This window comes from Myotis lucifugus, unplaced genomic scaffold, assembly GCF_000147115.1.
Source record: "Myotis lucifugus unplaced genomic scaffold, Myoluc2.0 scaffold_341, whole genome shotgun sequence".
NCBI lineage: Eukaryota > Metazoa > Chordata > Mammalia > Chiroptera > Vespertilionidae > Myotis > Myotis lucifugus.
The window spans coordinates 904,904-919,310 of NW_005871389.1; the positions used below are offsets into that span (position 1 = coordinate 904,904).

The 14,407-nt window shown below is 45.8% G+C and overlaps 1 protein-coding gene across 1 annotated transcript; it reads right to left on the reverse strand.

Moving 5' to 3' along the window:
• Nucleotides 1-1,576: 1,576 nt before the first annotated feature.
• On the reverse strand, nucleotides 1,577-12,061 carry SLC25A41 (solute carrier family 25 member 41). The gene is made up of 7 exons (XM_006101112.3): nucleotides 11,838-12,061; nucleotides 11,478-11,649; nucleotides 10,750-10,902; nucleotides 10,478-10,585; nucleotides 2,785-2,952; nucleotides 2,559-2,706; nucleotides 1,577-1,749 (listed from the first exon to the last, which is right to left on the reverse strand). Exons 1-7 carry the CDS (start codon nucleotides 12,059-12,061, stop codon nucleotides 1,577-1,579), a joined length of 1,146 nt encoding a protein of 381 aa, XP_006101174.1.
• Nucleotides 12,062-14,407: the final 2,346 nt, after the last annotated feature.

The following is a 14,407-nucleotide window of genomic DNA, read 5'->3' on the forward strand; positions in this document are numbered from 1 at the left end:
CCGTGCTGTAGTCCGACATGGCGCGGCGGGGCCGGGCCTGGCGCGGCTGCTGAAGCTGAGGAGGTGGAGGCGGCGGCAGCAGCAGCGGCGGCGGCTCAACGCGGGAACAAGGCCTCGCTCCACACGGCCGCGGAGCACTCTGGGAACCCAGCGGCTGGGAAGACGATGGTGGGGGGGAGGGACGTCCCCCTCCCGCCGCCGTGACGGACGGCAGGATCGGGCCAATAGGAAGCAGCCGCCGCTCCCCGGACACCAATCAAGGGCTCTGTGGTCAAGCGACCAATCGGAGTGCTGCGGAAGGCACTGGGTAGTAGGCGCTGTATGACTGACAGCTCTCTGAGGCAATGCGCTGCTGGCTGCCGGCGCTAGGTTGGCCCAATGAAGCGGAGTTCCAGAATCGTGGGGCGGCTTCAGAACCGATTGACCGCTCGGAAGAGTCAAGCGTACAGGAAGGAGGAGCCTAGCAAATGGCTCCTTTGAGCACAAGCCAATGAGTGCACGCAGAAGGCGGTTCTTGTAAAGATTGGCAGTCAATTTAATCCAATCGCTTACGAGTTCTGGGTGATGCGCTTGGGTTTGGATTGGCTTTTAATGTTAACCATAATCCTTTTCCAGCCTTGACTTCTAAGCCAATGGCTGAGAGACGGGGGCAGGTGTTAGGTGACTGACACCGGTCTAGACAAATGGCAATGAAGTAAAGGTGCCCAGTATTAGTGGGAACCAGTGGAATCGCAGCTGCATTGGGGCGGAGCCTGCTACCAGACGGCGAGAGGGGATTAGTGGAAGGGGGAATGAGTGGCAGCGTACATACGCAATAGCGACTGGCTGCCAGAATTCGGGCCTGACGTCAGGGTTAGCGCCCCGGAGCCTGGCTGGGTAGGCCAGGCACGTGGTTTGCTTGAGGTCTTGGAGATCGGGTGCTTTCTGGAGTTGAAGTGGCCTGAGAGCAGGAGGAAACCCAGGGATTCCCCTGTAACCCCTTTTCCTTTCTCCACCCATGGCTCTAGAAGCCCTTCTCTTCCAGGGTCTATGGAACCAGCTCCACTCCCGAGCTAATGGGTTTTGGGCCATGGTTCCCTCCCAGCACTGAGGGATCCCAGACCCTAATTCCACACCCCACACCTGCTTCACACTAGGTCCCGGGATCCAAGCTTCACTGGACGCAGGCAGCATCCATCCTTCCCATTCAGGACCCAGAGGTCCGAGGTACTCAGCCCCGCTCCGGGACACAGGGAGTGCAGATACTCAGCTCCTCTCTTGGACCCAAGTATCCAGGTCCCCAGCTCCCCTCCTCAATCCAGATATCCCAGACATGTTTAGCAGAAACCATCACTTTATTCCTGGTTTGACTCCATGTTCACCAATTTGCCCTGGAACCAGGACAGACTACTACGAGCCAAACTGGAGTCCATAGTAGTTTCAGGCTGCATCTGGAGAGCATCTTCTGACCCAGACCCCCAGTCTGCTTTTCCTGAAAAAAACTTCCCTGTGGCCTGAGCCTGGGGGGCTCTTTGGGGCCAGGGGACATTGAATCCTCCGCCCATTTCTGCCCAGGGTGTGTGGCTTAGCTCATTGTCTATACACCCAGGGTCTTCTTCATGGCTTCATACACCACATAGCTGATGCCACCAGCCGGCGGCACCTTCAGTAATGTGGGGGTCATACCTCGGTATAGCCCCGGCCAGCCCTGCTGGGCCAGGATCCGCTGGAAGACTCCACACATGGTGGGGTTCGAACCCTCCACAGTGTCTGCAGGGACAGGAACAAGCTCAGCGTCTCAGAGATAAGCTGGCCTCCCCGGTCGGGAGTGTGTGTGTGTGTGTGGGGGGGAGGGGCGGGGTGCTGGAATGTTAGGGGATGGGAAGTGGAGCCAGGGGCAGAGGTTTGGGGGTCAGTTGGAAAGAAGACTTTTAGAGAAAATCAATTGGTTTGGGAGAGCAATTCGGGCAGGAATTTTCAGATTTCCTTTTTGGGAACATCTTAAAAAACATTCAAGCCTATTTGGGAGGTAGCTTCTAAGATCTAGAGATTTTGGGGAGTGTGCTCAGGAATAGTTGGGGGACAATTTCAAGGTGAAGGGGGTTGGCTAAGGACCCACTTGGATGTTTGAGGTTGTTTGAGAGTCCATTTGAGGGAGTCACATTTGGGGAGTTTCCAGGGTTGTGAGGGAGTGGTTATGAATTTTGGGACATCTAAGGGTCAGATTTGGCAAATTTAGGAATCATTTTGACTTTTGGAGCCAATTGAGGACTGGATCTGACTTAGAGAAGTTAGGAGGTCATTTGGGGGATATGTCTTGAGGTCAGTATGGGGGCCTGGGTCACATTTGGGGGGGTTTGTGATAATCATTTGGAAGATGGATGTTCATTTTAGTGATTTGTAGTATTAATTTGAGGGCTGGGATCAGATTTGGAGATGAGTGTAAAGTCTTGGTGGCTTAGGGGGTCAGTGAAGTTGGCCAAGATCAGATGTGGGAGTTTGGGGATGAGAAATTCAGAGGGTTGGTGGAGGGCCAAGCGGGGAGAGCCATAGACGGTGGCCACTAGGGCTAGGCTGACCTTGAGCCTGCATCCTGGTGCGCACCAAAGTCAGTGGGTAACTGGCCATCTGACCACAGGTTGTGGACAGCGTCACTGACAACAGACTGACCAGGCCACTAGGGTCCACCATGTCTCTGCCTGACTTCAGCCAGAAGCACCTGAGTATCTGCAAGAGAAAGGGGAACAGGAGGAAGCTTGCTAGGGCCTGGGTTCCCCCCCGCCACCCCCTCTTAGGGACCCATACCTCATAGACAGCCAGGTCGGTACAGGCATAAGGGATGATGCCGAGCATGTTGGGCAGGTAGCCACGGTAAAGGGCGCGGGTGCCCTCCTGCTCCAGGATCTGCTTGGCACAATCTAGCAACCCCTTGTATTGGCCTGTTCGGCGCAAGGTCAGTCGTGTCTTCAGCACCTGGGGAGGGTGAGGAGTAAGGCAGCTCATTTGATTTAATCCTCTCAGTGACCCTCAGCAGCGGCCATTGTCCCCATCTACAAATGAGGAAACTGCTCAGGAATGTGCAAAGCTGGGTGTCAAATCCAGAGCTCCCTGTCCCATTCCTTGGCCTGTGTTTGCTCTCAACCCTGGGTTCAGAAGTTCAAGTGCTGACAGAGGCCAAGAGGGGAAGGGAAGTGACATGAGCCAAGTGGGGTATGTGGCAGCTTGCATTTAGCACCAGCCAAACAGAGCGCCATGGGAGTGCAGGCTCCATCCAGGTGGCCAGATCTGCCAATTTTCTGAAAGAGCCAGAAATAGGAATTTTTATGAAATGCTCCAACATCAAAATATTGGCAACTCTACCATTTCGCAAAAAAACCAAAACGCAGTGTGGTAGGCAAAATTCTAAGGTGGTCCTCAAGACTCATGCTTCCCCTGTATACTCCCCCACCTTGAATGCGGGCTAGGCCTGTGAACACAATGAGATGTCACTCCCCTGATCCTGTTACATGGTAATGACAAAGGTAACCGGATTTTGCAGATGTAATAAAGGCCTCTAAGCAGCTGACTTTAAATGAATCAGGAGAAATTGTCCTAGATGGGCCTGACCTAATCAGGCAAGTCCTTTAAAAGAGGTCTATTACCAGAGATAGAAGTAGAAAAACTGGAAGCATCAGAGACACCCTCTGTTGGTCTGAAACAAGCAAACTATTATAGAGAGGACCACATGGTTGGCTTCTAGGAGCTGAAGACATCAGTCCTACAACCTTAAGCAACTGAATCCTGCCAACAACCAGGAAGCTTGGCAGAGGGGCCTCAGATGAGTTCGTTGGTAGCCAGCTGACACCTTGATTTCCACCAGATAAAACCCTGCACAGATCACCTCACTAGCCAGTGCCCAGGCATGAACCACAGAATCAATGAAATTTTTAAAAATCTAAAATTTTGCCCTAGCCAGTTTGGCTCAGTGGATAGAGCGTTGGCCTGCGGACTGAAGGGTCCCAGGTTCAATTCTGGCCAAGGGCATGTACCTTGCTTGTGGGCACATCCCCAGTAATGGGTGTGCAGGAGGCAGCTGGTCGATGTTTCTAACTCTCTATCCCTCTCCCTTCCTCTCTGTAAAAAATCAATAAAATATATTTAAAATAAAAATAAAAATCTGTAATTTTAGCCATGGATGGTGTGACTCAGTGGTTAGAGTGTCCACCCTCACACCAAAGGGTCACAGGTTTGATTCTCAGTCAAGTGCATGTACCTGGGTCGCAGGTTTGATCCCCATCCCTGGTTAGGGCACATGTGGGAGGCAGACAACCAATCAATATGTTTCTCTCACACTGATGCTTCTCTCTCTCTTTTTCTCTCCCTCCCTTCCACTCTCTCTAAAAATCAGTGGAAAAATATCCTGGGGTAAGGATTATTTTAAGCTAATTTAGTCTGTGGTAATTTGTTACACAGCCAGTGAAAACAAATACACTTTGAAAAAAACTTAACCAGATGAGGGCAAGAATTATATATATATTTAAATCTTTATTATTGAAAGTATTACTTATGTCCTCCTTTTCCCCCCTTGACCCTTCTAGCCTGCCCGCTCTCTGCCCCAGACCTTCACAACTCTATTGTCTGTGTCCATGGGTTATGCATATATGCATACAAGTTCTTTAGTTGAGCTCTTTCCTCCCACTCAACCACCTCTACCTTCCCTCTGGGATTTGACAGCCTGTTCCATGTTTCTATCTCTCTGGATCTATTTTGTTCAACAGTTTGTTTTGTTCATTATAAGTGAGATCATGTAATACTTGTCTTTCTCTGACTGGCTTATTTCTCTTAGCATAATATTCTCCAGGTCCATCTATGCTGTCTCAAAAGGTAAGAGATCCTTTTTTTTTTAACTGCTGCATAGTATTCCATGGTGTAAATGTACCACAGCTTTTTTATCCACTCATCTACTGATGTTTCCAGATCTTAGCTATTGTAAATTGTACTGCTATGAACATAGAGGTGCATACATTCTTTCTGATTGGTATTTTGGGTTTCTTGGAATATATTCCTAGAAGTGGGATCCCTGGGTCAAATGGCAGTTCCATATTTAATTTTTTGAGGAAAAACCATACTGTTTTCCATAATGGCTGCATTCCCACCAGCAATGTGCTAGGGTTCCCTTTTCTCCACATCCTCTCCAGCAATTGTCATTTATTGATGGTAGCCATTCTAACAGGTGTGAGGTGATACCTCATTATCATTTTAATTTTCATCTCCCTGATGATCAGTGACTTTGAGCATTTTTTCATATGTCTCTTGGCTATCTGTATGTTCGCTTTGGAGAAGTCTCTATTTAGGTCCTTTGTCCATTTTTTACTTGGATTGTTTGTCTTCCTTTTGTTAAGTTCTATGAGTTCCTTATATTTTGGAAATTAACCCTTTATCAATTGTATCATTGGCAAATATGTTCTCCCATTCAGTGGGCTCCCTTTTTATTTTGCTGATGGTTTCTTTTGCTGTGCAGAAGCTTTTTATTCTGATGTGGTCCCATTTGTTTATTTTCTCCTTAGTTTCCTTTGCCCTAGGTCACAGTGATGGCGAACCTATGACACACGTGTCAGAGGTGACACGCGAACTCATTTTTTTGGTTGATTTTTCTTTGGCATTTAAATATATAAAATAAATATCAAAAATATAAATCTTTGTTTTACTATGGTTGCAAATATCAAAAAATTTCTATATGTGACACGGCACCAGAGTTAAGTTAGGGTTTTTCAAAATGCTGACACGCCGAGCTCAAAAGGTTCGCCATCACTGCCCTAGGACAGTGGTCGGCAAACTCATTAGTCAACAGAGCCAAATATCAACAGTACAACGATTGAAATGTCTTTTGAGAGCCAAATTTTTAAAACTTAAACTATATAGGTAGGTACATTGTTATTAACTTAATTAGGGTACTCCTAAGCTGGCCTTTGCTAAAAACATCCTCAATCTGATTGAGGTACATTCGCTGAGGTCGACCCCTTCCAACTCTCCCATCCATACTCGTCTTGTATACTTTTTTCATCTATCTCCTTTCCGAAAACTGACTTCTGCGCATGGGCCACGAAGTTTCAATTGCACTGTATGTGCGCACCTGCACATGGTATTTTGTGGAAGAGCCACACTCAAGGGGCCAAAGAGCCGACCACTGCCCTAGGACTTGTTTCCACAAACATATTGCTACAAGAGAAGTCTGAGATTTTTCTGCCTATGGCAGGGGTGGGCAACCCCTGGCACGTGTGCCAAATATGGCACACCAGTAACTTTTGCTAGCACTCGAAACCCTCTCTTATAATCTTCCATTTACAATTTTTGTGAACATTTGAATGACTTAAATGTTAAATTACAAGGAACTGGAAAGACACTTGATGTTATGTTTGGTTACATAAAGTCTTTTGAAAAGAAACTGGAAGTCTTTAAGAGGGATGTGGATGGTGAGAATTTAGATATTTCCCAAACCTCAAGAAGCACATCAAAGACCTCCCAAAAGATGACAGAACAGACTGTCAAAGCCTTCAAAAGCTGTTTTTAAACATCACCGAGTCAACTATTGAGCAGTTCTTCTCAAGATTTGCGAAATTCAGAGAACTGGAACAGACAGCAAAATTCATGAGGTTTCCAGACAGCATGAAACTGGAGGCACTAAACTTACAAATGTTTTCATGGATAGACATGGCTGACTTTGAAATGCAGTTGATTGAATTTCAGAGTAGCTCAATTTGGAAGCAGAAATTTATTGACCTTAGAGTTGACTTGGAAAACATTGAAAAAAAGCGATTGGAGACAGGAGTACCAGAGAGAAGTGTCGAAAACGAACTATTGAGGACTTGGAATGCCATTCCAGAAAATTTTTTCTGTTTAAAAAACTTTGTAACAGCGTTACTCTCCATGTTTTCATCCACATACGCTTGTGAATCTTTTTTCTCAGTGATGAGTTTTGTTAAGTCTCATAATAGAAGTAGCCTGATGGATGAAAGTAGTAGCTCGTGCATATCTCTGAAGGTCACGAAATATAAACCTGATGTAAAAATTTCTGTCATCAGTGATGCAGCAGCAAAACTCCCACTGATAATATCAAACGGAGTCATAAAGTTTTTTGTCGGACTATCAGTGTACATGTATACATTAAAAAATAAATGTATTTTTCATCATCATATACTGTGTTTTTGTTGCTTGAATGAATTTTATTATTTCTTCAAGGTTCTTCACATATGTACACCTTAAGAGATATCAAGTAGACGTAACGTGTTCTCAAAAAATTAGGGTTGGCACGCAGAAGAATTTTGAGTCAGAGATTTTGCTGGTTTTGGCACGCACTCACAAAAAGGTTGCCCACCCCTGGCCTATGGTTTCTTCTAGAATTTTTTGTGGTTTCACAATTTACATTTAAGTCTTTTATCCATTAGAGTTTATTCTTGTGTATGGTGTAAGTTGGTGGTCTAGTTTTTCTTTTTCTTTTTTTGCATGTATTTGTCCAATTTTCCCAACACCATTTATTGAAGAGACTGTCTTGACTCCATTTTATGCTCTTGCCTCCTTTGTCAAATATTAATTGAGCACAATGGCTTGGATCAATTTCTGGGGTGTCTGTTCTATTCCATTGACCTATATGCTTGTTCTTGTGCCAGTACCAGGCTATTTTGATTACAGTGGATTTGTAGTATAACTTGATATCTTGTGATCAGACTTTCTGAAGATTGCTGCAGCCATTGGGGGTCTTTTTTGGTTCCATATAAATTTTTGGAGTATTTGTTCTATGTCTCCTCATTTTGGCTATCCGTTTGGGTTTGTGACTATGTATTAGGTAGATCCTCTATGTCTCTCAATCTCTAGTGCAGGACAGTGTCAAATGCTGTTTCTGTCTAATTAGATCAGGCAAAGACTCAAAGCCTCCAGAGACCACCTCTGCCTACAGACTGATAGGATTCTGACTTGAATTGCCCCAGGCAATCATCCTCTGGTGTGGCAAGAGTGTTTTTCAACAGGATGGAGCAGTTGCTCCTGCCTGAAGGCTAATTGTTATTTTTAGTCTCTTAAGTGGCTTCAGGGCAAAGAGTTTTTCAATAGGGTGGGTCAACTGTCTTCCCCCCAGACAAAGCAAATATCTGTGTGGGAAAGATGTCCTCTGCTGTGTGAGTGAATGACTCAGCCCAGGAAACCAGGGATGTCTGCCTACTGAGCTGTATCCCCAGAGTACCCAATCCTGGCTTCTGTTCACACAGCTCCAGTCCACTTTACACTCCCTCTGCCAGAGCACAGGGTGGGTGGCTCCACAGGGAATTTTGTGTGTTGGCCCTTTAAGAGGGTGCCTGAATTTTCAGCCATCTCTTCCTGGCAGATAGCAACCCTGTTGCTTTTCACAGCCAGATATTATGTGGGTGCCCTTCTCAGTTGTGGTGCTCTCTGCTGGGGGGCCCAGCTTGGGGATTAAATCCCAGAGTTTTCAGTGGCAATAGCTAAGATATCTCTCTGGAACTTCAGCTGCTTCCTGTGGGTGCCCAGCCAGCCCTTTTGCGTCTCTGCCCCTCCTACCAGTCTCTATGTGGTCTCCACTTTGGGTCCTCCAGTATCAGGGTTCTCTCTGTGAGTCTTTTGTGGATTATTCAGGAAGTTTTCCCTGTATTATAGTTGTAATTCCAGTTTGTTCCTGGGAGCATATCTGTGCAGCATTCACCTACTCTGCTGCCATTTTTTAATCTCTGGAGTATTTGTTCTAGATCTGTGAAATATGCCGCTGGTAATTTAATAGGGATTGCATTGAATCTGTAGATTTCTTTGGGTAGTATGGACATTTTAATGATGTTAATTCTACCAATCCATGGACATGGTATATTCTTCCACTGGTTTATATCTTCTTCTATCTCTTTTTTCATTGTCCTGTAGTTTTCCAAGTACAAATCTTTTACCTCCTTGGTTAAGTTTATTTCTAAGTATCTTAATTCTTTTTGTTGCAGTGGTAAGTGGGATTGTTTGTTTGTTTTCTCTTTCTGAGAATTCATTATTGGTGTATGAAAATGCCATTGATTTCTGGGTATAAGAATTTTTTTTTTAAATTAAAGACCATTAAAGAACTAATGAATATGTTCCTGGATACATAGACTCAACATCATATAAATAATAGCAATCTCTAACTTGTTTATGAATTGAACACCATCCAAGTTAAAAACAAACAAAAACAATAGTTGATTTTGAGCTGGACAAATTGCATCTAATTGTATATAGAAAAATCAACAGAGAATAATAGCCTGAAAAACTGATGAAGGAGAGAAGGATGGAGAATGAGAAGACATAAAACTGTATAGACAGTAAAATGATCAGTGCTTGCCAGGGATTCGGGGAAGGAGGTAGGGTGAATAGGTAGAGTAGCTTTTTAGGGCAGTGAAACTATTCTGTATGATACTGTAATGGTGGACACACATCATTATACATTTGTCAAAACCTATGGAATGTTCGACACCAAGAGTGAACCCTAATGTCCTATGGACTTTAGTTTAAAATAATGTATCCATATGGCTCATCAATTGTAACAAATGCCCCGCCCAAATGCAAAATGTGAATAATAGTAGACACTTTGTATTTGTGGGGAAAAGTATATGAGAACTCTCTGTACTTTTTGCTCAAATTTTCTATCAACCTAAAACTGCTTTACAAAATAAAGTCTATTCATTAAAAAAAAATTAAAAGATAATAGTGCATGAATAGACACCAGAGCAACAAGAGGAGAAAGGCCAGAAATAAACCCAAATATATACAGGAATTTTGTAAATTAAAAAGGTGGCATCTCCGATCACTGGGGAAGAAAGGATGAGACTCATTCAATAAATAGTGTTGAGGTGACCAGGTAGCCATCTGGAATAAAAGTCTGATATGAGCCTGGCTGATGTGGCTCAGTGGTTGAGCATGTACCTATGAACCAGGAGGTCACAGTTCGATTCCCAATTGGAGCACATGCCCAGGTTTTGTGCTCCATCCTCAATAGGAAGCATGCAGGAGGCAGCCAATCAATGATTCTTGTCATAGATATATCTGTCTTTCTCCCTCTCCTTTCCTCTCTGAAATCAATAAAAAAATATTTTTAAAAGTCTGATACCGGGGCGGGGCGGGGGGGGGGAGGGGAGAGGAATGGCTTATAACATGTTTGTGCCTGAAGAGAATTTTATGTTGAATGAAGAAAATGCCTGTAAATATTTACTTAAAAGGCTAACTTAATGGATAGGAAAGGATTAATACCTTAGTATCAATATTTGGGCTGGATGAAAATTGATTGTTGCTGAAGAAAAAATTTGAATAAGATCAGCAAGTATAAAAAACTAAAAAAATAAAAGTTTTTTGTCATCCTAAAAAAATAAAATAAAATAAAAAAGTCTGATGCGTATCTTACAGGAAGAAAAAGAAGGAAAAGTGGAGAGGGACAGGGGAGGAGGAAGTAGTTGGCGCGGGCAACTAATTTTCATCTTTTATGGGTCAGCTATTCTCTTACCTCCATGGGGTTGATGAGCGTCTGGGAGGTGGCCACAGCCAGGGAGCCAGCAAGGAGCCGTTCCTGAAAGGATGGGGACCCATGCCCTTCACAGAAATAATTCTTACACTAGGACAGGAGAGAGGAGCAAGAGCGAATAACTAACCGTCTTTCTACCTGAAACCCATGTGGAGAGAGAGGACTGGAGGGTGAACGTCTTGGATAGGGATCTGAGTTTTGGGGAAGTGATGAGGACTTAAGGGTGGGACTGGGGAAAGCAGACCATCCCCCACCTGTTCAAAGACGGAGAACTTGATGGCGTACTCAGGGGCTATCTTGAGTATGTTGATACCATTGCCCCGCCATAGGGAATGGAAGCCCCCCTCTTGGACCATGCTTCGTAGCCCCCCCAGTAGATTCATGAAGTTCGTCTTGGAGGAGTAGACCTGGCGGTAGAGAGGTCCCTGGACCTGTGAGAAGTCCTTCACCCTATTTTCATCCCCATCCCATCTTGAAACTCAAGCCCATCCTGTCTCCAGCCACACAACCCCTCCCATATCCCCATTCCTTCTCCAACTCCTTCCCTGGCTGGTCCTAGAATTCTCTCACCAGTGCAGACCCAAACCCCACACTGAGCCACATTTCCATCCCATCCATCTTCCTCTCCTCTCCAGTCCTACTTTGTCTTCAAAGACTCTCATCCTCAATCCCTGATTACAACCCCAACCCTGTCCCTGGTACCATTCTCTCAACTCCTTCCCCAAGTCAACTCCATAGATAGGAGGTGATGGGAGATGCTCCAGGTCGTTTTTACTCACATGCCCAAACACACTCCATCAGTTTCACATTCACATCAGCTCCATCGTCATCCCCAATTCAACCCCCTTCTCCATTTCCATTCAACCATCCCACCTGCCTACCTGCTTCCAGTTCACCCTCCCACCCCCATCCGGAACTCTATCAGCTCCATTTTTGTCCATCCCGACCCCAATGGCTTCAGCGCCATGCCCCCCCCCCCCACCTGCATGTACACCTTGGCACGGTCCAGGGGGGCCATGCCAGTGCGAGACACTGCCCCAGCCATGGCTCCTGAGAGCAGAAACTTCCACAAGGCTCCCATGTTATCCACTTCCAGGACATCCATGGGCACCATCAACTGTTCTCCTGTGTCAAGAACCGCAGGGCAGACCCAGCTGCTGCCCATGCTCTGTCAGGCTGGAACCAGACACATCTCCAGAACCCTCTCCTGGTGAAAGGCCCACCCCGGTCCTCACGGCTTCAAGATGAAATTCTAGGTCTGATTGGAGGGAAGTGGGCCATGTAGAGGGGTGGGCAGTGTGGCTTTCTCCCCGCAATGTTCTGGCTGGAGATACTGAGTGACCTGTATCTCACCTGCTGTGATATGAGGTGCTCCAGGTCGTTTTTACTCACATGCCCAAACACATATCCATACACGTGAGTACAGCCTGGGTTCCAGAAGACAGGTGGGGGTGGGGACGGTGGTAGAGGTGGGGGTGAAGCTTTGGTGAATAAGGCCTTGACCCTCTTAAATAGGGTCTGGATCCTTGAGCAAGGGTTCTGAGCTTCCTCAGGTTTCACTACCATGGCAGCGAGAGAGTCAGGACATTGAGGTTCAGATGCCTGGCAAGAGATTTGCCTACCAGCAATCATGTGGGAGGTTGTAAATTTGCCTAGTAAATTTGGGTCCCGGGGATAATGAGGTCACAGAGGCCCTTGTGACCTAGCTGGATAAGGTGGACAGACGGAGGGTCTCCCCTCACTCTGCTCACCCCTCTAAACCTGTGAATGTGTTATGTTACATGAGAGGGGGGAGGGTGCTATGTTTGCAAATGGAATTTAGGTTACTAACCAACTGATAGGGGGCTGGACAGATAATTCTGGATCAACCAAATGGGCCCAAGGTACTCTCGTGAGTCCTTAAACGGGGAAGAGGGAGCCAGAACAGTTGGTGTTGGAGTTATACATTGTGAGAAAGACCTCAAGGCCATCGCTGGCTTTGAGGATGGAGGGAGGGCCACCAGCCATGGAATGCAGGTGACCTTTAGAAGCTGGAAAATGCCTTGGAGGCTCCAGAAGGAGCCAGCCCTAACGACAGCTTAATTTTAGCCCAGAGAGATCCATGTCATGTTTCTGCCCTCCAATATAATTCATTGGTGTTGTTTTAAGCCGCCAGGTTTGGCATCATTTGTTACAGCAGCCATAGGAAACTACTACAGGGTTTCATTGTCATGGCAACAGGAGATGAAAGTGAGAGAGAATGGGACAGCTCTGGAGTTTGGGGAAGAGAGACACAGTTGATCCCCCCAAAAGACAGGAATAGGTTTGGAGTTAGGAAGACCTGAGTTTGAATCTCACCTCTACACTTGTTGCTGTGTGACTTTGGAGTACCCGCCTTACTTCTCTGAGCGTCAGTTTCCCCATCTGGAAATGGGAAATAATGATAAACTCTACCAGATAGTGTTGTCAGTAGGATCCAACAAGAGTCTTCACTGAGGGCATCTCCATCCTTCCCCAAAACACCCTTTATTTTGTAGGTGGGGAAACTGAGGCTTAGAAAGAGAAGCTTGTCTGGTGTCACACTGCATGTCAGTTGCAGAGCCTCCTAAATCCCAGCCATAGCGTCATGGGATATAAGGATGCAGACATGAAAATGGACGTTAACTGGTCCAATTAAATAAACTTAAAATGCTGACACTCTACGCAAGCATGGCGGTAGTAACACTGGCAATGCTAATTCCTTGTTGAAAGCTGTGTGTATTACATAACAATTTTTCTGGTGGCATGACTCCGAGATAGCAATATCCTTTGACCCACTCCTGGGAATTGATGCTAAGGACATAGTTCAAAGGAAGTAAAAATACAAAAGTTAGCAAGGTTTGATCCCTTATTTGAGTATGTGGAAAGTCATATCTGTGGATGTGCGTATGTATCAGTGAGCTACTGCGACATAATGAATTACCGCCCGCCCCCCCGCAACACACACACACCCCACAGCAGCTTAAAATGCAAACAAGATAGTAGCTGCAGTTCACTTATAACCTAATCCTGGAAGTGATATACCGTCAATTCTGCTGTATCCTCTGGCCCAAACAAACTCACCTTGGTACAATGAGAGAAGGGATTATACAAGAATGCAAATACGAGAGGCAGAAGTCATTGGGGGACATCTTGGAGGGTGACTATCACGGTCCACACAGGAGAGTTTGGACATGTAAAGACAGGGAGAAAGCGGAATGATGGGTCTACAAGCCAAGGAGCACCAAGGTTTGCTGGCAGCCACCAGAAGCTGGAAGAGGCAAAGGAGGACCCTCCCCTGAAGTCTTCAGAGGGAGCATAAGCATGCCAACACCTCGATTTCTGACCTCTACCCTCTACAACTGTGAGAGAATAAAGTTCTGCTTTTGTATGTGTTTTTTAAAACGTCTTTATTGTTGAAAGTATTACAGATGCCCCCCTTTCCCCATCCCCCATGACCCCAAATTTCTGTTGTTTTTATTCATGATAGCCAAAAGGTGGGAAAAATCCAAGTGTCTACTGATGGGTGAATGGACCATCCAGACAATGGAGTATTACTCAGCCTTCAAAAGGAAGTAAATTCTGACACATACTGCAACATAAATTCTGAGGACATTATGCTCAGTGAAATAACCCGACAAAAAGGACACATACTGTGTGATTCCCCTCACAGGAAGTCCCTAGAGTCAGATTCAGAGATAGGAAGTAGATGGTGGGAGCCAGGGGCTGGGGGAAGGGGAGTTAGTGTGTGATGGGGACAGAATGTCAATTTGGGAAGGTAAGAAAGTTCCGGGGATGGATGCTGGGGATGGTTGCACAACCATGTGAATGTATTTAATACCACTGAACTGTACACCGAAACATGATAAAATGGTGTGCTCGCTTAGCAGCCGGTACTAAACTGGAATGATACAG

Excerpts from the sequence above, each read along its gene's own strand:
- SLC25A41 (XM_006101112.3), bottom strand. The coding sequence starts at position 12,061 with ATGGTAGTGAAACCTGAGGAAGCTCAGAACCCTTGCTCAAGGATCCAG. Across the intron at positions 10,903-11,477 it reads GTGCCAAGGTGTACATGCAG|GTCTACTCCTCCAAGACGAA; the intron begins GTGGGGGGGGGG and ends CTCTACCGCCAG. Across the intron at positions 10,586-10,749 it reads AGTTCTCCGTCTTTGAACAG|TGTAAGAATTATTTCTGTGA; the intron begins GTGGGGGATGGT and ends CTCCTGTCCTAG.